This window comes from Dipodomys merriami, unplaced genomic scaffold, assembly GCF_024711535.1.
Source record: "Dipodomys merriami isolate MVZ:Mamm:240054 unplaced genomic scaffold, mDipMer1.0.p SCAF_4, whole genome shotgun sequence".
NCBI classification, from domain to species: domain Eukaryota; kingdom Metazoa; phylum Chordata; class Mammalia; order Rodentia; family Heteromyidae; genus Dipodomys; species Dipodomys merriami.
In genome coordinates this window covers 62,393,524-62,419,552 of record NW_027205603.1, presented here as the reverse complement: position 1 = coordinate 62,419,552, position 26,029 = coordinate 62,393,524, and the positions used below count along the sequence as shown (strand labels likewise).

General features: G+C 39.3%; 1 protein-coding gene across 1 annotated transcript in view; it reads right to left on the bottom strand.

The window, feature by feature from the left end:
* The window catches only part of Cpq (carboxypeptidase Q), a 425,857-nt gene that overhangs the window by 82,404 nt on the left and 317,424 nt on the right, over positions 1–26,029 (bottom strand). Inside the window, exon 7 of the mRNA XM_069991811.1 lies at positions 15–216. Within this exon, the coding sequence (XP_069847912.1) occupies positions 15–216 (202 nt within the window). The remainder of the gene's footprint in view (positions 1–14; positions 217–26,029) is intronic.

The window sequence follows — 26,029 nt, the reverse complement described above, 5'->3', positions numbered from 1 at the left end:
ATTGTTATTCTTACCTGGCACTCCAGCTTGAATCCAGAAGTTAATGTCTGTCCCTTCTCCTCCAGTAAAGACCTTGGTGACATTGAGATGCTTCAGCAGGCCCATGATCTCCTTCATTATGTCCCTGGCCCTTTCACTGCCACTGAACTGCAGCCCGGTGGGAAGAAAGGTTCCTGCGTCAGACTCCATCACCAGACTATAATTGGAAATATTTCCCTAAAAAAAAAAAACAAGAGAGAGCAAGACACAGAGAGGAGGTGTTTGGTTCCTATCTGCTGCTTCTGTGCTTTCTCCTTGGCAACTACTAAACAACAATAACCAAATTCTCAGCCTCTTTGCATGTGGTTACCAAATCGTACGTTGCTATTGCTCTGCCCAGCTTGGGGGTCTGTCTGCATATTACTTCAAGGTTTTGCAATGCAAAATTACTCATCCTGGGATTTGCCAAAAGCAATGATTGACTTGGAAGGATTTTTTTAAAGTCTAATAAACATAATTGTATTAAATTTAGTCAATTAGTTTTTACTAGCAATAATATTCGTTCAACCATTTTCTTAAGAGTCTGCTGTATCCTGGGATACAATTCCTCCTACAAGGCAGAGATCTCCAGAGAGTCTTGGCCATGCTCATACGAAAGAAAGAATGCTCTGTGGACTTGTTTCTGCACCTCTTCTCTCCAAAGAGACCTTCTATCTTATTTTAATTGTGAGTTCTGCTGAAGCTAAAAGGCCTCAAACTGACAGGTTTGTCTTGGGTTTCTGATTTTGTTGTTGTCTCATCTGTTGACTCCCTAGGGAGGGAAGTAATAGAACAAGACATGAAACACTGCACTCCCTGGTGTAAAACCCTAATTGCAGGCAGCTTTTCCAGGTTGCCAGTTTGTAAACTCTTGTAAAGTCTGGTAGGAAAGCACTCGATGATTTCATGTAGCCAGTGTTGTCACTGCAAGAGCTTAGAATAGCAGGCACCTCTACAGGCTGCACAGCTAAATTTCTACCCAGCCCTATCTTGCAAATATAAAGCCCTCTGTTTCTCTGAAACCATGTTCTTTTCCAAGACTGATTAACCCCATCAGTTGAGTTATTCCCAAGCTATCCTCCGATGGCACTGCTACTCATTCTTCATTTGCCAATGAGGAATGGAATCTCCCTTGGTTTTATTTGGCAGTCTATGATGTAGACAAGGCAGTTTTACGACTGATGCCATTTCAATGAATAGGTAAGGTCAAGTGACTTTCTCAAATGCATGGAGCTGGCAATTGGTCCAGCTCGCTCTGAAATCCTATGCTTTCCAAACCTCCGTAATGCCATTATTAGTCTGGACTGGAGTGGTTAAGTAACACTCATTGGTGCCTTAGAATGATTATTCACTTACATCATAATGTGAGGGCTGTATTTCCCCCTAAAGCAGGTTCCACTGTGCAGTGGCTTATTTACATTTGTGGTGGAAATGTACTGAGCTCACAAAGACCACACTGCCAGCATTGTCAGATCTAAATGTAAGACCCTGGACCATCAGCATTTTGGTGATTAATGATGGGAGGGTTAAAGTAGAAGCCTGCTCACATTATTTTACTCTTGTTTCAAGGGATTCTTATCTTCATGGTACTGAGGTTTTCAGCAACAGACCCAAGTCATATGCAATAATAGGAGCCACCTTAGCTTTTAGGTGTGGCTTCTGTATTATTAAAATAGATACTATGTAAAATATTTGCATCCATGTCTTATATTCAGGGCTTGTCTCATTCCTGTGCTGCAGCTGGAAATGTGTTTTGGGAGTCCTGTTCTTTGTTTATGGGACTTGCTCTATCCTTCCATTCTGGACTATACCTTTCCTTGCAAAAAGGAGAAAAAAAACACAATCTCTTTTGCAACTATAACAGAGTAGGCAATCTTGTATGTGAATACTTCCTATATTACAGGCCAATCTCATGTTTCCAATAAGAAAGACGGGCAAATTGCTCCTAATTATGTACTATTTAGGTCAACAGTGGAGCAAGTTAGCAGTTTAGCTGTCAGACCCACCACTAATGAGCAGTCTGGTGCAGTGGACACAGCCTTGGACCCACTCTGTTCTATTCCTGACACACCAACTGGCACTGTGAGCTACCAAGGCAGATAACTGGCCTCTCTCTCTCCCTGTTATGTCCCCTTAACTCTTGACTTCTTCGTCTGTAGAATGAGATAAATGCACACAGGAAGATTCTAGCATGTTTAAAGAAAAAAAAGCTTCTGTAGAAGTGAAAGTGGATTTATGAGGGAATCTAACATGGCCATTAAGGTTTTTTTCTGGCTTTCTTTAACTGAAAATGAACAGGTACTAGATGGACAGGAATCTTTACAGTCTGGAAAGGCCACTGTTCAGTGGCAGAAGATGCTGTCAGGCACATGGTGAGTAATGTAAATAAGTGTTCAAGGGTGGCCTAGATTACCTGTGTAGCTGCTGGATTAGCAGAGATAATCCAAATTGGATTGGAACCTTGTGTTTATCAGTCTTCAGATTGTGTGACTGGGACAGCCTGTGTCATGTCTCAGTTTCTCTCTTCAGAAAATGGAGATGGTAATGGCATCTAACTCATGGGTTGTGAAATACTGCACTGTTAAGGCTTGCATACAATTATCACTTGATAAACAGAATCAACCTTATTGTTGCTGTTCTTAGCACTGCTTATCAATATATTGCAGATTGTCAACCATGACTCCAATACAAACCATTTATAGATAGCATTTTTGTGATGCTTTCTACAAACCAAACAGTGGTGAAATGCTGTGCAGATCACTCTGTGTACTATTAAGTTACATTAGTGTTAAAATTGCAGATACCTATTGTGGTTTAGCACCCCCTCTGCCTGGAGACAGGAACAGAATAAATAGATACCTCTTCCCAACCTTAAATTTACTGGAAATGCATGATCCTTCTAAAAGTGCCACAATGGCACTTTAAGTGCTAGTGTAGCTAACACTACAATCCTATCTACTGTGGAGACAGAGATCTCATGATCCTGATTTGAAGCCAACCTGGGCAAAAAAGTCTATGAATCTCTTATCTCCAAACAACCAGCAAAAAGCTGGAAGTGTAGATTTGGCTCAAGTAGTAGAGTTCCAGCCTTGAGTGGAAAAAGCGAGATCATGAGGCCCAGTGTTTAAGCTCCAGTACTGGCACATGTATGGACACACACAGACACACAGACACACACAGACACACACAGACACACACAGACACACACAGACACACACAGACACACACACACACACACACACACACACACACACACCACGGCTATTATAATTCTAATTTTCAAGCCATTGAGAAGTTGGTAAATAGTACATAAGAACTAACAAATACCCCCCAGATATGTCTGTCTCAGTATGTGTTCCCTACCCTTTACTATTCTGCTTCCTGAAGGAGGCCTTCTAACCTTCCAGCCACAACTTTTCACTTTGAAGTAAGAAACAACAAGACTAATATGAGGTCTACTTGGGAAGAATTGATCATTTCTGCTAATAAAGCAGTTTAATCACAGAAAAGAATGAAAACAAAAACAAGAACCCCATGGACCTGAAATTTCTTTCCAACTAGAAATAAGTTAAAATAATAAGATATCCTTTCAAATAAGATAGGATAGGTTGATGCCAACAGAATTCTGGCATAGGTAGAGATATGTTTGATTTGCATTTATGTACAGTTGTGTTAGCTGCTGTTAACATGAAGGCAGGATTCTATTGTTTTCTATTTATATACAAACATCTCCATATGCTTTCAATAAACAAGACAACAAACCACCCACTGTCTATGACACTGCTTTTCTCTACGTTTCTGGAGTCATTATCTAATTGTTAGCACATGATGAAGGAGTTGGGGAAACAAAATGTCTGTGCATGATGAAACTGGAACTAAGTTGCTGGGTTCTTAGAACTGCTGCTTCTCAGGAATGTGCTGTCCCAAACATCTAGATTTCTCTTGTGTGCCATGAGCTGGCTAGGGACACACTCTGTGTAGATACGAAGTGGTTATTGCTAGTTGCAGAGGACAAAGCCATGTTTGGTTTTCTCGCCCTTTTTAGCACATGTTATTCAAGATATCTATCCTCTTGTGTACAGGGTATAGGAAGAAACCTGCTCCTGGAGCCAGAATGTTTTATTCCTGAGGAAACTAGTGCTGATTGAGACAGCCCATAGCTGAGGAGGATGAGTAGCTCAAGGGCAAGTTCAGATACAGTCTCTAAGCCCTTACTTTTCTCTCTCTAATACAGGAAGCATTTCTCTACTAGGAGCCATGGATGCTGTCATGTATTACCATGCAATATCCTTAGTACAATGAGGAGGAATGCTCTCAGGAAGCCTCTTCGGTTGGGATTGCCAGATTAGTTGAAATCTGCTCAGAGGTGAGGAATCATAACTTTGTCATGTGTGACACTCACATCCTCTAACACTTCTTTATTTCCTTTTCTTTTATTTTTAAAGTCCAGTCTATTACGCCAAAAAACTATTTGGTAAGCATTAGCATTCTTTGGGTGCAACGTAAGATTAAAAAGTAGAAAATGGTTTAAAAATACATATTACGTTGTTTTAAAATGCTTACTTTCAGCTATAAACATAAGGATGATGTTTATATTCTTTGCTTTCATAAAATAAAACAACCCAGGCAATACTTCAGAAATACAGACCCAAGTTCAATAACATCTATTTTCCTTCCAACTTTGGCTCCCTTGCTTAAAAGGTTTTTAATTTCTCATAGTCTAGAGAAAATAATTGAGAAAATAGGCCTATTTTCTCAGGGTTCTTAACATATCTTTGGTTTTGACCTAAAATGACACCAGAATCCCCAAACTGAAAAGTAAAAGCATTTCCTAATTGTTTGAGTTAATCATTCCCTTTAATCTTCAAAGAAATAAGTCAGCACTGACAGAGAGCAATCAGCCTTGGTACCACTTTTTTTCTTCCACAAACTTAATATTTCACAGATGATGGTGGTGATAATGTTTGGTCAGGTGGTAGGCTCAAAACAAATTGTCAAAGCAGATCATCTCTTGATGTGTGAGCTTGATGGCTAAACCCACCTCTCCAAGTAGTGCCAAGGCACAAGAATTCTGTCTCTAGCAGGAAAGGTGGTGGCTCTTCATAGAGCTAGAGCCCTGGCCACAATCAGAACTGGAGAAGAGGTAAAGAGGTTCCTTCTGTTGTGCAAGGTGAAAAAATAAAGGCTATGCTCCCTGGTTAAAGGGTATCCTTAAGTTCACATTCTTATATGCACTTTGGAACAGCTATGGGTACCCAAGGGCGATGTGTGGGAAAAAATGGTGGTGAGGTGGAATACTGTAAGTTATTTTCATTTAACAGCTAAACTGACTGCAGCTTGGGAAAACAGGCAGCCATGGCTAAGTTACATTAATGTTAAAATTGCAGATACCTATTATAGTTTAGCCCCCCGCCCCTGCAACCTGGAGATAAGAACAGAATAAATAGACACCTGTTCCCAGCCTTGTCACTCAGTGTGTGTACATAAACTTATTCTGCTATGAGGCAAATCTGTGTTTTCAGGAAGTCTCATTTTTACAATGTCAATCTATATCTCAATGCAGTCTCATCTTCTTCTAGTCAAGTCCATGAATAGCCCTTAAATTTACTAGAAATGCATAACCCTTCATTAAGTGCTACAATGATACCAATAGTCAGTCACTAGCCTAAAGATAGGGCATGAGCAATGGCTAAGTGCTGTGTTTTACTTATATTATACAGGAAATAGAACTTTGGTCATTTTGATTAAGGACAGAAAGGAATGTAACATTCAGGTAAACTTTAAAAGGCTCACATGGGAAGCTAGGCATGGTGGTGGCACCTGTAATTGGAGCCCAAGGTTAGCCCATGGAAAAGCACAAATATTTTATCTTAAAAACAAAAAAAAAAAGTACTGAGAGGGTGGGGTGGTGGTGGTGGCTCAATTGATGAGTACCTTCTTCAAAAGTGCAAGGCTTTGAGTAGTAGAGTCTTATACTATTAGGAAAATACTACTTGGAAAAAAAGGAAAAAAATTACATGACAAATTCTTATCTGTCATAACTTCATTCTTGATGCTTTAGTAACATAATCAATAGTTGGGCTGAGATTTCACAATTAAATTTTAATTTCTATAATACACACATTGGGCAAGTGTCTCATGTTACTGGCTTCATATTAATTTCTCCAAGCAGTAGGTAAGAGACATGTTCCACATAGTTGGATGTTTTCAAGTGACTTCCTTGCCTTGGCATTCTCTGTCACATGCAATCTACTTTGTCCTTGTACCTCTGTGTTGGCCACCTCTAATCTAATTGTATAGGACTGTTTTTCTGTTAGAGCACAGCATTTACCAGCTGGCAGCAGCTGGATGTTAAATTAAATGTGATGAGGTCTATGAACATGTATGAGGAAGAGAAAGCAACCATGGAAAACATTGGAGAAATCTTGATAGAAGAGCTGATGTGTAGCCTGAGAAGAGCCACTCATATGTTCTTAGGACTAGAGAAGAGGCACTTGAAAATACACTTTAAAGGAATTAATTAATTAAACATACAAGCAATATTATAATGTTATGAAGATAGGTAGTTTTCCAAGATAGGGGCAGAGCCTAGGCAATTTCTCAAGACCTAAATGCAAACATGTTGTGTAGAATGTCCCATCTCAGATATCAATTTTCCCTTTTACAAGATTTATGGCAATTAGAAAAAAAATTCAAGATTGAGATGACTGGTGAGCAGAAGGGTACAAATATTTGAAGGAGTCACCCTTGACATTGCTTATTCCTGGAAATACTTTCTTTCCTTGGCGTCTGGGACTTCAAGGTCTTGGCTCTTTATGCACCACTGAATGTTTCTTCTTATTTTTCTTGGCTGAGTTTTATGCCTCTACAAGTTGGGGTGGTCAAAAATAATCTTTTAAAAAAACTTTTCTTTTTCTCTGTCTTCACATGGTGTGTCTGAAATTCTCTGAAAGGCTTATGGTCTTAAGTTGGCCTGATGAAGTCCCATTGGCTCTTTCCTTAAAGAACATCTGGAGCCTGACAAGTTATCAGTCCTCCCCTGCTGTCATCCCATCTCAGTCAGCATCTATTTTTACCTGAACAATTGCTTTGCTTCAGTTCTGCTTACCTTTGGTTTCTTCTCAGCCCAGCAGCAGAATGGTCATTTTACATAGTCATTTCCATCCTGAAACTCCACTGCCCAAGAGCTTCCAAGAGTTTTGGCTTCTCAGAGACAGTGGCCCCAGAGGCCTGACTCCACCTGGCTCCTCCTTTATGTCAATAACCTCACAGGCTTCTACTTTCCTTTCTCTGCTTTACTCCATGTATATTGCCTTCTCCTCATACTTCATGCCCAGCATGGTTCCCATCAGCCCCTTGAAAAAAATTCTCCACTTTCCCTAGGATACTGTCTTCTAGATTCTTCTATAGATCTCTTCATTATCTTATTTCAGATCTCAGTGATATCTTCCTTCTCAAAAATTAAATATACCCTTATATCAGATCTCTTCTTCTTACTTTTCTCTTCAACCATAGTCATCCTGTAACATAATATTTTATCTATTTTCCCCCCAGGCTATTACCATCCACTAGAATGGAAACAAGATGAAGAGAAAGCTTAAAATAAGTCTTGCTACTTAAAAAGCTCTCTATGAACATGGGCTGAGAGAAAGAATGCATATATACAAGTATGTGTATATAGTATGTGCAGACCCATATAAGCATATAATTAGGTCTTGTTTTGGACAACAGTAGAGGTGGTAAAGATGGTGAAGGTGGTGATGTGAGAAGTATGATAAGAAATAATGCAACAGCAACTTTTTTTTTTTTTTTTTTTTTTTTAGGTCCAGTCGTGGGGCCTGAACTCTGGATCTGGGCACTGTCTCTCAGCTCTTCAGCTCAAGGCTAGCGCTCTACCACTTGAGCCACAGCACCACTTCTGGCTTTTTTATTTTTTGCTTATGTGGTGCTGAGGAATCGAACCCAGGGCCTCATTCATGCAAGGCAAGCGCTCTACCACTGAGCCACCTTCCGAGCCCCAACAGCAACTTTTTGGAGTTTTAGAAAATTGTTTTTCTTAAGAAAGCATAGAGGAGAGGGGCTGGGAATGTGGCTTAGTGGTACAGTGCTTGCCTGAAGTCCTGGGTTCGATTCCTCAGTACCATATACACAGAAAAAAACAGAAGTGGCACTGGGGCTCAAGTGGTAGAGTGCTTGCCTTGAGCTAAAAAACTGAGGGACAGCACCCAGGCCCAGAGTTCAAGCCCGGATGACCAAAAAGAAAAAAAAAAAAAGACAAGAAAAGAAAAGAAAAGCAATGATGCATGTTTGAGGAAACAGATACTTAACCCGGTTTAACATTATCCATGCATACACACAGTACATTACAGGTTGTCCAATTACTGTATTTCTTAACTTTAATGTATCAGTTAAATGCATTTAATGTAAAAATCATCTCCCCCACTAAGGAAGTATGGGGGGGATGAGGGAAGCAGATGCCCTGGACATTGTATTTCATTCTAGTCACACAGGATGTGCCCTTGGCAAAAGGCACATGAGAGCTCCCCATTATTTCTTATAACTGAAAGGGAACCTTCAAGATTCTTAGAATACAGAATGTAATGATACTTTAAGTACCATAAATAAAAAATTAAATACTTCCCAGAAAGCTACATCAAGTAAAGGTGATGGAAAAATGCCATAAGTGATCAAAATACAAGTGAAACTTCAAAAGTTTCCTCAATAATGTGATAATAACAAATTTGGAGTCTGTGTCACAAATTTTTCTTCTTATCAGAAAAAAAACAGGGCTGAACCCATCCTCAGCAGAACCCGTCATGATCATTTTGCCTTCTGATAATCTCAGTATTACTCTGGAGAAAAGAAAATGTCTACCACTCCTAGGGGAAAAACTGGTGATCATACTAACTGAACTGTAAGTGAAAATACTAAAAGTTAAAAAAATTAGTTAAGGTAAAGTTTAATAATATATCTTGAGGCTAATAATACATGATATAGTGGTAAGAATGACAGAAACCATTAAATGAATCCCGAGACATGGGAAAGGTTTAGCAATTGCTTTACATACTTCCTAAGTTTTAAAATATTCAGGCAAAACGAAGGAAAATAATAAAAAGGATAACTCAATTTAGCTCTGAGAGGAGGCATGATAATTTAATAGGTATAGTTTAGATAAAAGCAAGGTAAGAAATTAGAGCGGTTATAGGAAAGAATTTAAGTATGTATCTATAAGGAGAACTCAGGGGGGTAAAGACAAACAATATTCCTCATCAGAGAATTGTAATAAACAGCTTCAAGGAGACGGGAGGTAGCCATGAGAGAAGCCATGGTCATCCTGAGAAGTCAGCTGAGGACACTTAGGGGAGACAGAATGCTAGAAAAGAACCAACCCAGATGCCCCTCAGTAGATGAATGGATCAAGAAAATGTGTTTTACATATACAATGGAATTCTATGCTTCCATCAGAAAGAATGACATTGCCCCATTTGTTAGGAAATTAAAGACTTGGAAAAAATCATATTAAGTAAAGTAAGCCAGACCCAAAGACACATAGATCCCATGGTTTCCCTTATAATGCAATAATTAGTATATGACTAGGATAATCTTATCAGATGAGCAGAAAAGCTCAAAAGCTATGTACATATGACCATGTAAGATGATGCTAAGTGAAATGAATCCCAAGATATGGACACAAGAGGTTTTTCTTTGTTGTTGTTTTTATTGCACTATGTGATTTTTTTGGTATCTTCTATGATATATACCCTGTTATCACTGTATTTGATTTTGGTATCCTGCATCTTGTATATACCTATATCTAATTTGGGGAAGTGGATGGGGAATAACAATATGCTGAAATAAGGAAACAGGATGACCCATTGCAACAATGAGACTCACAAGACACTGTGGAAATGAACTTTACAACTTCTGGTGGGAGGGAAGGAGAGATTGAGGTGGGGAGGGAAGGGATAATAGGAGAAAAACAAAGGAGGGGGTAACAACGCTTGACAAGAAATGTACTCATTACCTTACTCATGTAACTGTGACCCCTCTGTACAGCATCTTTACAATTGAAAAAAAAGAAATGCTCAAAGCAGGCAAAATAAAAGCGGTCAGCCAGGTATATTGACTGGTCTCCACTTACTCCTTGTATGTCTGCATTATTCCTGAAGGGTATCACCGGTACAGGTGACTGGAGGCTGTCAGCTCCACAGCAGGGTGGGAACCACAACCCCACTCTCCTACAGCTGCCACATGGGGCAAAAGAGAAGACGCACAGATACTATGTCCTTGCACCTGCTTTTCTGATAGGTAAAAAATATGGACGCATTACTTAATTTCTCTGAGCCTCAGTTTACTCATTTGTGAAATATGGGTAACAGTTATTTTGCAGGTTTATTCTAAGGCAGGATTCTGCCTTTATTTGGATTTCATTAGATATTTATAGATTTGGAGTTAGACTGTGAACTTGGAAAAGGAAATATTATAATGTATTTATTTTCATTAACCTCTACTTGAAATTCAGAATTTCCTTCAACTATAAATGCATGCAATAAACCATGCAGAACTTTTAATGGAACCTGTCACTTTGTTACCAATAGATATTATAGTTTGATGTCACAGATGACTTGTTGCAGAAATCTCAGAACAATCTTTATATTCATTGTTAGTTTGAAAATTAGAGTATCTAAGTAATTCTTTAAGATTTTTGTCTAAAGCATCAAAACTCACACATATAAATAAAAAAGTTTTAAAAACTTAGCTGATGGGACAAAAGCTAAACCAAGGCAACAGCAATATTCACTGGATACTATGTTGGAAATGAACTTTACAACCTGGCTGGAGGGGGGGGGGGAGGAAAGAAGGGGGGAGATTCAGGTGGGAGAGGGAAAGCAGGAGAAAACAAGGGAGGGGGTAATACTATTCACAAAGAAACGCACTCATTACTTATGTATCTGTAACCCCTCTGTACATTACCTTTACAATACAATAAAATAAAACCTTAGTTGATTCAAAGAAAATGCATATCCTTGTAACACTATGCTTTTAGTTTTGTACATTTAAAAATATCATTGGAGAAGATGTGCATAAGTCTCCCAAGACTGCCAAAGTGGCCCAGGGCACAAACAATAGTCAAGAGCCTGTGTTGGAATCAACTCCAAATGGATCAAAGACCTCGAAGTCAAAGCAGACACTCTGAAAACATTACAGGATGGAATAGGAGAAACCCTAGGTCTCCTTGGCTCAGGTCGAAATTTTCTGAATAGAGACCTGGAAACACAACAAATCAAAGAAAGGTTGGACAAATGGGATTGCATAAAGTTGCAGAGCTTCTGCAGGGCAAATGACATAGCTAGCAAGATCAATAGAAAGCCCACCGATTGGGAGAAGATCTTTACTAGCCATACAATGGACAAGGGTCTCATATCTAAAATATACTTGGAACTCAAAAAATTAAACCCCCCAACAACAAATCTTCAAAGAAACAACTGGCCAATAAATAAGTGGGCGAGGGGGCTGGGAAGGTGGCTCAGTGGTAGAGCGCTTGCCTTGCATGCCTGAGGCCCTGGGTTCGATTCCTCAGCACCACATAAGCAAAAAAAAGAAAAAAGCCGGAGGTGGCGCTGTAGCTCAAGTGGTATAGCACTAGCCTTGAGCTGAAGAGCTGAGGAACAGTGCCCAGGCCCAGAGTTCAGACCCCATGACCGGACCCCAAAAATAAATAAGTGGGCGAAAGACTTAAAGAGAAACTTCTCTGAAGAAGAAAGAAGGATGGCCAATAGACACATGAAGAAATGTTCAACATCCCTAGCCATAAAAGAAATGCAAATCAAAACAACATTGAGATATCACCTCACTCCAGTTAGAACGGCAAAAATCAAAAACTCTAACAACAACAGATGCTGGAGGGGATGTGGACAGAAATGAATCTTACTTCATTGTTGGTGGGAATGTAAACTTGTTCAACCACTTTGGAAAGCAGTATGGAGGTTCCTCAAAAGACTTCACATAGAACTCCCCTATGACCCAGCAATCCCACTTTTGGGCATTTACCCAAATGTTTACAAACAAGACCACACTAAAGCTACCAGCACAACTATGTTTATTGCAGCCTTATTTACCATAGCTAAGATATGGAACCAACCCAGATGCCCCTCAGTAGATGAATGGATCAAGAAAATGTGGTATATATACACAATGGAATTCTATGCCTCCATCAGAAAGAATGACATTTCCCCATTTGTTAGGAAATGGAAAGGTTTGGAAAAAATTATATTAAGTGAAGTAAGCCAGGCCCAAAGAAGCATAGGTCCCATGGTTTCCCTTATTTGCAATATCTAGTATAGGTATGAGTCAAGCGGAAAAGGTCAGATAATGTGATGTCAGGAAAATGAACCTTTAGATATGTATTTTAATTTTTTTTCTTTCATGCATGTGTTTCTAATGCATTTATAAGATTATCTCTTTGTTGCTTTGTATGTCCCTCCCCCCAGTATAACCCCTGCTTTCACTATATTTGATGTCAGTATAACTTGTGGAGGAGATGGGGAAAAACCAGATGTTTAAGGATACAGGTGGACCTGTTGCAACAATGAGAAGTACAAGTTGTCAAGTCCAAAACGAGCTTTACAACGTTGGTGGGGGGGGGGGAGAGGGAAAGGAGGGAGAAGGAGTCAGTGCGGGGAGGGGGGAAAGAGGGAGGAAGGAGAAGGATTGGGATTGGGGGGGAGGGGGGAGGCTGGGAAGGGATGTGAAGGGTAAACAAAGGAGGAGGCTGCAATGGTTGGTAAGAAATGTACGCATTATCCTGCCCATGTAATTGTAACCCCTCTGTACAGTATGTTCACAAATAAAATTAAATTAAATTTAATAAAAAAGAGACTGTGTTGATGAATGGTGTCTTCATTAGTTTAGTAGTAGAACGAGTTTGTGCATCTGGGTTGGGGTCCTGGCTCTCATACAATGACTAAGTGACATTGACAACCATGTAACATCTCTGAGTTTCATGCCCTCTTCAACCAAGGAAATATCTATGTCATAGGGTTGGACTAAGGATTGGATGAATTTAGATGTATTTGGAGATATATTGTACGTCATGCTATGTTTACTCTTGAGACTTGTAATTATTATCAGCAGAGAGTGACTAATAAGTAGATTAACTATAAGGGAAAGCTATCACTAATATGGCAGGACAAGGGATAGAAACTGGGCTATCTTTTGGGAATTGATACTTTTCTATTTCCCATTTCTGTGAGACTGTAAAATTCAGCATTTATCTACCAGATCTCCTTGATTGTAAGAAGCACATTTTTTCCACCCATTTTAATTTTCTGAAAATGAGATGTGGCTTGCTGATGGATTCCATAAGGAACTTGCCAAACACCAGGCAGAGAAACAAGCTGCCATGAATTAGTTGTCATTACTTGTTCATGGGTAAAATTCCTCATATAGAAAGGGCCTCAGGTAATTCATTTTACACCTCACTTAAGTTATTTGCATTGGCATCAACATAGATCATTAAATTTTAACTTTGAGTCTCTAATTATTTATTAGAATTCTTCATAAAGTTTTGATGTACCCAGAAGATTGATTTGTCTATGTGAAACAGGACAATTAAAAGTAGCTGGAGTCATCAGAATTCAGAATTCAGTCTGGAATTCAGAATGGCTCCTGGAGTTCCATAAAACCATCTCATGGAAGCCTTCTATTTGGGTCCCAGACAACTTGCCAAAAACTTCCTCAGACAAGGATAAACAGTATGGCATCTAGAAATGTTAAAAGAAATGAAAAAGCAAAAATTTACCCAAATTGAATAAGTAGATAAAAAACTTAATACAGCTTACAATCATACTGTCAAGCCCAAATGCACATTCATATCTTTTCTACAACTTTTGTTTACATTTGTTTGTTTATTTGTTTCTTTCTTTGTTTATTTGTGGTTCCAGGGCTTGAACTCAGGGCTTGAAGCAGAGCTCTTTTGTTCATGGTTGATACTCTACCACCTGTTCTTTTTTTAAAAAAAAATTATTTTTTTTCCCAGAACTGAGGCTTGAGGTCAAGACCTAGGTGCTTTTCCTGAGCTTCTTTTGCTCAAGGCTAGCACTCTACCATTTGGGCCATGCCTCCACTTCTGGATTTTTTGTAATTTATTGGAGATAAGAGTCTCACAGACTTTCCTGATTGGGTTGGCTTTTAACTGAGATCCTCAGATCTCAGCCTCCTGAGTAGCTAGGAATATAGGTGTGAGCCTGGTGACTGGCCCAATCCTGCTTTCTGCTGATTAGTTTGGAGATAAAGTCTTAGACTTTTTTGCCCAAGCTAGCTTCAAGGCATATTTATCCTATGAATTTCACCCTTTTGAGATTACAGGCATGAGCTGCTAGTGCCTGACTTTGTTTTCACTTTTTAGTTGGTATATATTAAGTTGTATATGGTAAGAATTTTATTATGATATTTGCACATATGCATATAATGTACTTTGATCATATTCCACCCCTCTATTATTTTTCCATATCCCCTTCTCTCCCTCTCCCTTTTCACTTTACCTTTCTATCTCTCTAGTAGTCCCTGTTCATTTTCTATCATATTGGTTGTTTTGAGTGTGAGTGGGGATATTTTTGTTTTCCCACAGCTTCCACAAGTGAGTGAAAACATGAGATATCTGCTTTTGTGGGAATAGTTCGTGTCATTTTCCAGCAAACAACATAGCTTTACCCTTTTTTATGCCTGAATAATAGTCTATTGTGTACATTTGTATCTTCTGTATCTGTTGACCTCTTGATGAGCACCTTGGCAGAGTCTGTAATTTAGTATGTCAACAGTACTATAATAACCATGGATATGAAGGTATTTATATGAAAAGCTGACTGATTTTTTTAGTGTATACTCAGAAATAGTGTGTCTAGATCATGTGGGAGTTCTATTTTTAATATTTAAGGGAACTTCCACGCTGACTTCCACAGTGGCTGGAATAATTTACCACCAACAGTAAATGAGAGCTATTCCTTCAGCCATACCAACATTTGCTGTTGTTTGCTTGATGATAGCCAAAGTCATTATTTTGGCACTTTGTCAAAAAGGACCATAAGGCTTTTCCACAGGAGGCCTACATGCCACGGCTGGTGCTGCCGCCATATCTTTAGTGATACCTGAGAAGTTCCAGCACATTTTGTGAGTACTCAACACCAACATCGATGGGTAGAGGAAAACAGCCTTTGCCATCACTGCCATTAAGGGTATGGGGTGAAGGTATGCTCAGGTAGCGTTGAGGAAAGCAGACATTGACCTCACCAAGAGGGCTGGAGAACTCACAGAGGATGAGGTGGAACGTGTGATCACCATTACGTAGAATCCAAGTCAGTACAAGACCCCAGACTGGTTCTTAAACAGACAGAAGGATGTAAAGGATGGAAAATATAGCCAAGTTCTGGCCAATGGTCTGGATAATAAGCTCTGTGAAGACCTGGAGGGGCTGAAGAAGATTCAAGCCCAGGGAGGGCTGCGCCACTTCTGGGGCCTTTGAGTTAGAGGCCAACACACCAAGACCACTGGACATTGTGGTCGCACTGTGGGTATGTCCAAGAAGAAATGAGTCTGTAGTCCTTTCTGTTAATAAGTAGTTTATATACTGAACAAAAAAAGAAATGAAACAAGGATCATAAGGTTAGGCAAAGTGGTCTGGTACTGAGTTTGAAGGTGTGTGAACATAGAAGGGTTCTAAAGACACAAGTATTATATTGTCAGACCTTTTAAAGGCAAATTAGCCAATCCCATGTCACCCCTCAGAATCCTCTTTCTTGCTGATAGTTTAAATTTGAGAATATCATATTTGACATTTTGTTTCTTCTCTACTTAAAAAAAAACCAGCCAGTTACTGCATAATTTGAATGCACAAAATAATATGTATTTTAAAGTAAAAGAAGTTGTAAAAATAAAACTTTAAACTTTTTTTTACATGAAAGGTGTTTCTTTTCCTGCTGTTAAGTAATTGAACTGTGGTTAAGGAAAGAAGTACAGACTGAATCATGCAGCTGCTGGCAGCAATGTCTCTTAATATCCTTGGAGGTTTCTTTTTAGCAGCAATAATGAGGTCAGATAGAGACTGCTCTCCTATTTGGCAAAAAATATGTGCTTAAACAAGGAGTTGTGTTATAGTCAGATAACTCAAAGGCATCCTCATCCTGCCCCTACCACACTGGGTCAGACAAGTCACAAGAAAGATACACTTAATTCTACTCAAGAATTTCAGTATTATGAGTCTACCATTGCTGGCTCTCATGAAGAAAGTGTTAATTTATTGTTTCACATGTGTCTCTTCCATATAATGAAATAATTATCTGAGAGATGATGCTTCCATCCACACATCTTTTGTAAAATAGGAATGTCAGTATACATTAGTTATTAGCTCCAATTCACTGTACTTGATTTTGGTACCTTGTACCTTGTATATACATTTTGTCTAATCTGGGGAGGGGAAGGGGAATGACAAAACGGTGAATAAGGACACAGGATGACCCATTGCAACAATGATACCCACAAGACAGTATATTGAAAATGAACTTTACAACTTTGGGTGGGGGGAGGAGGGTGGGAAGGAGTGTGGGAGGCGGGGAAGGAAAGGGATAGTTAGACAACAAGGGAAAGGGTAGCAATGACCGACAAGTAATGGACTCACTTCCTCACTCATGTAACTGTAACCCCTCCGTGTAGCATCTTTACAATAAAATAAAAATTTTTAAAAAGAACTGGAGCTCACAGGTTTGTGTATATGTGAACATTTTTCTCCCTCCTAGCTTTCTCCATTCTTATCTTAGTGATTCAGGAGGCATGTTGAAATCAAGATTTTCTGTGGAAGCGATCTCTGCAGTGTACATGTTAAGGCAATTACCCAAAGACAAGAAGATGGAAATCACATGGGTGGTCAAAGCCTTCCTGCCAAATTCTCTGCAAGCCAATGGGATTAGTGTCTTAGGCATCATCACATTGTTACACTGAGTCATGCCCTTCTCATTTGTCTTTTCACTTCAGATGTATTAGACTTTGGCAGGGCTGAGCTATCCAAGAGAAAGAAAGCTCTTCATCACAACCACCTTTCCGTGGAGACAATTGGCAAGCACAGATTCATTTGTGACAGGTACAAAAATCATGTGTGTGTGTGTGTGTGTGTGTGTGTGTGTGTGTGTGTGTGTGTGTGTGTGTGTGTGTGTGTGTGTGTGTTATGGTATTGGGGATGGAACCCCACAGTCCAGGATTATGATAGGCAAGGCTCTTGTATCATTTCTAACTCTTCCATTTATATTTTGTTTTTGAGAGGAGTTTCTCTGCTTTGTTGCCTTGGCTGGCCTCAGACTTCCTGCCTCCACTTCCTAAGTAGCTAGGATTACAGTTCTATACCACCATGCCACGCTTGACAAGTGCAATTTCCCCACACATAAAGAAAACCAGTTTGTCATAGGAGATATGCTTGAGCTCTCAATTTTGAGTGAAAAAAAATATTAAAGGTTACCAATTAATTTATCTTCTAACCAAGGAAAGAATAAAATTAAAGTCCACCTTCTTAAAAACAAAAGCCAAAAAGCATTAAATCAGTTTTGCCTTGAATGTAGTTGGCAAGTAATGTTTTAGCTTTTCTTTGTCAATTCACAGTTGCAGTTCCCCCTGGTACCCCCACTACCCCCAACCTTAATCTCCTTTGCTGTTTTCATGCAGGAACTACAGACGCAACAAAATTAAGATACATTCACTTTTGGAAGACCTTCAGCTCTCTTCTTTTTAAATTTTACCTTGGCCCTCCTAAGCCACATGCTTAAATGAAGAAGATATCTGTAAATGGCTCTGTCCAGGGATGTGCTCACTGATACATGTTAAAAAACACTGATAAAAGTTAATTCTCTGCCCTTGGGAATCTTTAAAAACAGCTCACCCAATGTGTTTACTTATTGATTTATAGGCACATTCTATCTAACACAAATGAGGGGAACTATGCAACTTTTGTTTCTCTGGGTCTAGCTTATTTCACTTAATATAATATTCTCTGAGTCTTACCATTATGAATGGTACAATATTATTCTTTCTAATGGATGAGTAAAAAATTCCACTTTGATGGCATACCACATTTTCTTGATCTATCTGTCCACTGAGAGAGACATCTGGGCTGATTCCCTATCTTGGCTATGTTGAATTGTGCTGCAGTGAATATGGTTGTGCTGATGGCTTTCCTTTAACTTTATTTGTGTTCTATTGGATAAATGCCCAGGAGTGGAATTGCTAGTTCACAAGGTAGTTCTATGTTTAGTTTTTTAAGGAAACTTCATACCATAAATCTGTAAGTCAACACATTGGGTGGTATGTAAATGGTTACAAATGAATTAACTGAAGCATAATGGACTCGGTGCAGAGCTCAAATAATATCTTTTTTTTCCAGAAAGACTAGGTCAAAGCCCAACAAAATAAGCACTAGGAAATGAGTACTTACAAGGGAGGGGCTTGGGGTCAAGGAGAAAGGGATAGATGAATGAAGGCAGGAATAGGGGAAATGTAGTAAAGAATTCATTGTATATACAACAAAATTAAGAAGAGGGAAGGGGTACACATAAGGAGGTGAGAATGTGAAGTGGGTGCTTTGTTAAATGACATCTTAAAGAGGTGCACAACTACTTAAAGATAATAAAAATTAACTAAAAAATAGCCTGGGAGGGGGTCCTGGCAAAGCCTTTTCTTTGGTGCTTCTGGTACAATTACCTTCAAAGAAAGCTGGACTCTTCTTGTGGAGGGACTTGATATATTTTCCTAGGCATCTAAGCACTCTACACGTACACAGGATGTAAAAAAGGCAAATATGCATAGTATTTTCATCTCTCAGTGGTTAAGGCTTTATTCACATTTCTCCTTTTCTTGTAAGATTCATTCAGGAAGAAGTGTCCCAAGCTGGTGTTCTGGTCGGAAGTCAGACTTTTTAAACAGTGGAATAATTTTTGACATTTATTACTATAAGTTTCATGCCATGAAAAAAAATCTCCTTGGATGTTTACTAGTTTTATTCTTTTTTTAGCTGCAACCTTACTGAGAAAATATACCAAATTAAGGGAAAATGTACTTAAAACTAAGGTGTCGTTGTCTGAAAAAGATCACTTGGTCAGTATTTACAGAGTTGATCTCAAGAATAAATACATGTATTTATTTTTAGGCTCTCCAAAGATAATACAAGTAGAAAAGATTGAGAATGGCTAGTGACACATGATGTCAGCATCTACATCCTGTAGCTTATAGAACTCAAATGGTATAATTCCTTAGAAAGGCAAAGTCAAAGCCCAACAAAATAAGCAGCAGGAAATGGATACTTGCAAGGGGTGAGGAGGGGTCAGGAAGAGAGGAGTAGGTGAATGGAGAATTGGTGGAGAATGCAGTCAAGAATTCAATGTATATACTAAAAAATTAAGAAAAGTAAAGGAAGAGGAAGGTTGGGATGGATGAGTGAGAATGTTGGAAGGGGTGATATTGATGAATTGTATTCATAATTGATTTGTTAAATGGCAAATCCTTTGTAATAATTACTTAAAGGAAATAATTATTTTTAAAGAAAGATTGCATAGAGTCCACTTTAGGTTACATGTTTCAAACTAAGCACCTTGAAGTGACTTCCCTGTTTATCTATTCCTACGGTACTGATTATGCAGCATTCCCGAACTACACTGCTCTTGATGTGTATTTCCTTCAGTTGGTAGATACCTTTATTTAAATTGGATGATCATAGAAATCACTGTGGACAAATCCTTAAGGCAGAAAAGCTAGGTTCTTGTTCAGGCTGTGAAATGCATGGGTTGTACCATGAAACTTGGAGAATACTGTTCAGATCTCTGAGTGTATGTTTCTTCATGTATGGGATAAGGTAAATAGTACATAGTCTGGCATTCATGCCGTTGCTAGGAGCATTGATGTCTATGAAAGAGTACTCTTATTTTCATGTATAAGTGATCACACTAAGAACTTGATACATATTTGGGAAATAAGATCTTTCAGAAATTTCAATGCTTTCTTTTCCCTCTGTGAGTCTATAAAAAATCTCTATTACTATATTTTCAGATCTAATAAAAGGAACTAATTATTTTCCCTTATGTGGAAAAAAATGGACAGTTTTCACAAAGCACTTTCCCTCTGTCTACTATTAAGCTCTCTTCCCCTTGACCTTTCTTAATTCAAATGACAAAACAGCTTGATTGCCTCCCATTTGGCTCTGCAGAGTTGAATGTCATTTTTTCCAGAGCTTTGGAGAGGAAAAAGCCATCTAGTTATGGTGGTAAAGGGATGCCCTGCCCTCCGTCAGTACCTACAGAGTTGCCTGGAACTCTGCCATAGCTTTGCCTCTGATTTTGGAGTGAGGTACACCTCACTGGGCGAGTTGTATAAAATGAAACTACAGGGATTCATAAAAGCAAGTTATCTTCCTGTTCTAACCAGCAATAGGAATTCTGTTTAATCTCAAAATGACTCAGGTTATGAAACCACTTTAAGTCTTTGTTGAAAGCTCTTGTTAAGCTCTCTAAATTTAAATTACTGCTTAGGTATGTTTTGCTATGTGGGGTATAAAAGCTCTTTAGGAATTGGTTTTGGAGAATCTCTTCTTTTAGAGAGCCATGAAAGCAATGCAGTTGAGACAAACTGCTTGTTGCCAGGGCAACCTCAGCTTCTAGAACAAGTCATTGAAAATGCAAGACAAGTATTTGATAAGAGCTTGCAAGAGGGAGGCCTTCTGAAAGAAAATCAAACTTCTAGTTTTCTCGTTAGGAATATGTATACCTATACCTCTGTATCTAATTCACAAACAGGTTAGCAGAAACTATATTATCACGTCTAATTAATAAGGAGGTTAGAAAGTCAGACCAAGACCACCAAGACAAATGATAGAGTTGCCTTGAGACATTTCAGATATCACAGGACTTGGGGGCTAATTCTTTCAGGAATAACCATTAAGAAAGTTCCATAGAGTTAAGTACAGTAGCTCATGTCAGTCATTCTTGCTACATGGGAGGCTGAAATGGGAAAGACTGTGTGGTTCCAGGCCAACCTGGGCCAAAGATGTCACAAGACTCTGTCTCAGGAAACGATTTGGTATGATTGTGAGCACTTGTCATTCCAGCTGTGGAAAGGTAGAGGCTATAAAGATGAGGATCACAGTCTGAGTCTGCTTGGGTAAAAATGTAAGAATCTCTTTTTAAAATAACCAGAACATATGGTTGAGGATATGGTTTAAGTGGTAGAACACTAAAGTTCAAATTCCAGTATAGCCAAAAAAAGGGTGTGGGAGGGTTACAGAATTCAGGGAGAAAGACAAAGGACTATGGCAAACTCAAGTCTGCAGGCTATATCCACAACTGTGCCTGTGATTCTGCTGTAGTTCCTGACAGTAGCATGCTGTTGGCAATGCCGCTGTGGCCTCCAGACACCATGTCTCTGAGTACACAGTGAACTCACCACCCAGGAGCTGCTTTTAGCTTTGACCTTGAAGGCAGGCCTGCCAGTCTTTATTCTACCTCCTTACTCTTCATGCCATTTTGGGTGAACTTTACTCTGATGCTTATGTACTAGTACAGCAGGATTAGAAAAATCACTGTAGCCAGAAGTAGAGTATAAGCTTCCATAAGGGCTACTGATTAACAAAAACCCTAGCATCCTTTGGGTCTTTTGGGAAGAGCTTCTCTTCTAGACAGTAAGTCATCTTTAAAAAAGTTTTTGTTAAACTGTTATTATGAAGGTGATGTACAGAGAAGTTACATTTACGTAAGTCAGGTAATGAGTACATTTCTTTTTGGACAATGTCATTCCTTTCCTTGCTCTCTCCCAACTTTTCCCTCCCATTCCCACCCACAAGCTGTGTCTAGTGAGTACCACTGCTACATTTGTTCACTTTTGTCCCTCTGTTTCTGTGTCCCCACTTAATCTCCCAAAGACAGATAAATGAACAAACAAGACAAGAGAAAAAAAAAAACAGAAGCAAAACAAAGAATAAGTCAGCTTAAAAAAAACCAAATACTGTAGGAAAACCCCTGTTTAAAATGAGGATGTGGTTAGATAGTGAGTGATAATTGATTAGGGTTAATAGGAAGGTTGCCATACTGAGAAGTATTGGAGTATTTATAACCCCTGCTTTCACTGTATTTGATGTCGGTATAATTTGTGGAGGGGAAGGGGAAAAACAAATCGTTTAAATAGGGATACAGGTGGACCCATTGCAACAATGAGATGTACAAGTCTTTATGTCAAAAATGAACTTTACAACTTTGGTGCGGGACGGGGGGTGGTGGTGGGGGGTGGAGCAGGGAGGATTGGGTGGGGGGGTTGGGGGGAGGATGGGAAGGGATGGGAAGGGGAAACAATGGAGGAGGCTACAATGCTTGATAAGAAATGTACTCATTATCTTGCCCATGTAATTGTAACCCCTCTGTACAGTATTTTCACAATAAAAAATAAAAAAGCCTCATCTGAAGAGAATGATGAAAGAGATTACATCAATCAAGATGAATTGTACTTATAAACCCATTTGTTGAATGCACTCCTTTGTGTGACTATTTAAAGATAATACAAATACAAAACTTATAAAGCCCCTTATGTGTGTGTAAACTTTTCTTTTAATCTTTAAATACATCTTCTGATATTAGTACATCTACCCATCTAACAGAATGTTGTATTCTTTCTTTAAGAAATATTGGAGCTAGTTGCCTGTGACTCATGTCTTTATTCTTAGCTACTCAGAAAGCTGACATCTGAGGATTGCAGTTCAAAGCCAGCCCAGGCAGGAAAGTCTGTGCAATTCTTATCGTGAATTAGCTAGTAAAATGCAAGGGAGAGCTGTGGCTCAAGTGATAGAGTGCTAGCCTTGATTGAAAAAAAAAATCTCAGTGATAGCACCCAGGCCCTCAGTTCAAGCCCTAGTACCAGCACTTGGCTATTGGGATAAATGTGCTAGGTATGGCACCATATATCTATAATGCCAGCACTTGGGGAAGTTGAGTTAGGAAGATCTTGAATTTGTGGTCTGACTGGGCTACATAGTGAGACCCTGTCTGAAAGAAAGAGAAAGCAAAGAAGGAAAGAAAGGAAGGAAAGAAAAGAAGGAAGGACGGAAGGAGAGAAAAAAGGAAGTATAGAAGGAAAGAAGGAATGAAGGAACAGGAGAGGGAGGGACAGAAGGAGGGGGATGTTGGGAAGTTAGAGGTATAGCTCATGGATAGAACACTCGCCTGGGGCCCTTAGTTCATGTCCAGCTCCACAAAAAGAAAAGGAGGAGGATAGGAGGAGTAGGAGCAAGAAGAGGAAGAGAAGGAGGAGGAAGAAATATCAGTCATCAAGGCTTGTGGTGTGACACCCTGAGCTACAAGGCAGGCACACACTGGCCTGTGGATGCTGGCTCTGTTAAGAAAATACCTACAGAGACTTTTTCAGCCTCCTGAGTGCTAAGCTTATAGGATTTGCCTAGGAGACACAGTCTCTCACTCTCAAAATTTGTCTTGTGTGTTATGAGCCTCTCCCTCTATGAGCTGTGACTGTGAGGTTGGAAGACAGTTCTCTACATGTCTGCCTCACGAAGGTCTAGAACAGGGATCAGCAAAGTAGCTGACCTACCCCCCTTTTGATAAATAAATTTTCTTGGAATATGCCATGCTCATTTGTCTAGTATTATCTGCAACTGTACTCCAATTGAGTAGAGAGAATGGTGTGGAGAGACCATAAGGCCTATAGACCTAAAGTCTTTACTATCTAGACTTTAAAAACAAAAACAAAACAAAGCACAAATAAACTCGGCCAACCTTTGATTTAATTTAGAAGGCAGAGGGTAGAAGACTACTCCAGGCAAATTAAAATAGTGCTGGTGATTTAAAAGTGGTTTTCTGACTTCGTAACTGAGGCCCAAGTACATGTAATGGGATCAATTGGTCCCAAAGGCTCTGACCCACATAGGCCACTTGTGTGGCCAAGGCATGACATCTAAGTTCAGAGTTGTGCTTCCTGGTATGTCAACTTGATTTCTTTAGGGAGTCAATATACTAGATATGCTGTGGGTCCTTCCAGGTCAGATCATGACCTGATTAAGGGTAGGGAAGCATGAAGGCAGAAACCATTTGTGCCTAGCTGGTAGCACCTAGTAAGTTGGCGAAACAGACTGGGTATGAACTGAAGCTCTCCATGACTTCGAGAGGAGTGGTGAAGAAAGGAGTTAAGATGCCAGACAATATAACCTCAGTGAGTTGGCCAACACGTTCAGCACCAACTTTAAGAAGCAGTTGCCTTATGTGGGCTATTAAGAGTAGCAGAAAATTTGAGTTATTTGTTTGTTCATTTTACAAACATTTTACTGTGCAGTGGGTTGGATCCAACAATGAAGTTTTACTATGTTCTGAAACTGTGCAGCGTTATGTGAGTTATATGATAAGTACCACCTGAATAATAGACAAATTCTTGCTATCCTGAGAACTTGTAGAAACTCTGTTCTCATTCTCATATCCTGTCATTGCACTTTGAACTATTCTTTGTTTGTTATATGGAAAAAAATGGTAGCCAACTTAAAGAGAGACAAAGAAAGAGGTATATTGATATCTCCTCAGATTCATTCATAAGGCAGCATATGATTGTCCTAATACCAAAAGGCATATTTTGATGGACATACTCTTCATATAATTACTATATGTACAGAAGATTAGAAGTCCCATAGACACAATGGAATTCTATACAAGAGAAAATAAGCAAATGCAAAAGGTAAGTCTTTTAAAAGAAAATAAAACCCACAAATCCTAAAAAGACCCCTCAGAACTCCGAAGTGTGCTGTGCAAATGATATGAACATGAGAAACACAGGAGCTCTAGTCTCACAACACCAACCAAGATACCTGGACATTAAACCAAACCCCTGGTGTATTTCACAAATGAATGCAAATATCAAGGCACAGGAGGCATACGAGCCCAGAGGTAGACAGAGCACAGGCTCTGGTAAGCGTGGCTGTGCAGAGACCCCAGAAAGGCTGTGCTGAGACACAGTTGAGTAAGTTCATGAACTCGATTTTCAGAAAAGGATCCTTAAGTAGTTGTGCAAGGGTGTTTCAGTTCACCATGTCAGTTTGTGAGTGCCATGCATCTTGATCACTGTCACCAGTTCATCTTTCTTCCCCGTTTCTCCCAACCCTACCCATCACTTCAGGTTACCTGGATCCAGGTTCACATAGGCACATTGAATAGTATGACTTGCCCACTCTTCCCCTTTCCATTCATCTGCCCTGCCTCTCCCCTTGACTTCAATCCCACTCCCAATAACACATGTTCCAGCTTCCTCACATTCATTTTGTTAAACTGTAAGTTGGTTGTTCAAAGGAGTTACACAACTGGGGTTATCTTCATAATGAGAGTTAGCACAATCGCATGACCATCTAGCCATGTCACCCTGGCTGCATTAACATGGTGGCAATAGGGTTGCAAAGTAAAAAAACCAGAGCAACACATTTGCTCAGAGAAGGTGAAGAAGTCGCCAGCTTTTCTAGCATATGCCTTCATTTTAGAGTGAAACAGAAAGCCTGCTCTGCATTGGGAAGTTGACAGGAACCTCATTACTAAAAGTAGTTAACGTTTTTGTGTATTTATATAAATAAAGAAATTTTGTTCCTTCATACTGGCAACACAAGAAATGCTAACAAAATATTACATGCATTCATTTCAGCTATTTCTGTTTTTGACTTGGCTAGAGTTCCAATAAACTGGTGTGCCTAGAATGATCACACATCTCATCCCTCGTTTAATAAAACCTAGTTAAAATAGTGTCCTTATTAATGACTACCAGAACACAGCAGTGTTCATTATCCTGGTAATTCAATTGCCAGAAGTTTGTGTAATAAATCAGGAAAAGGTTAAAACATTTTTCATGCCAGAATAGAACATATCAATCTATTTTATTTGATTACCTTGTGTAATGAGGCTTTCTCAAGGCCAGATTACCTTGCCCATTATAATTATGCCAGATCGTAGTTTTGCTT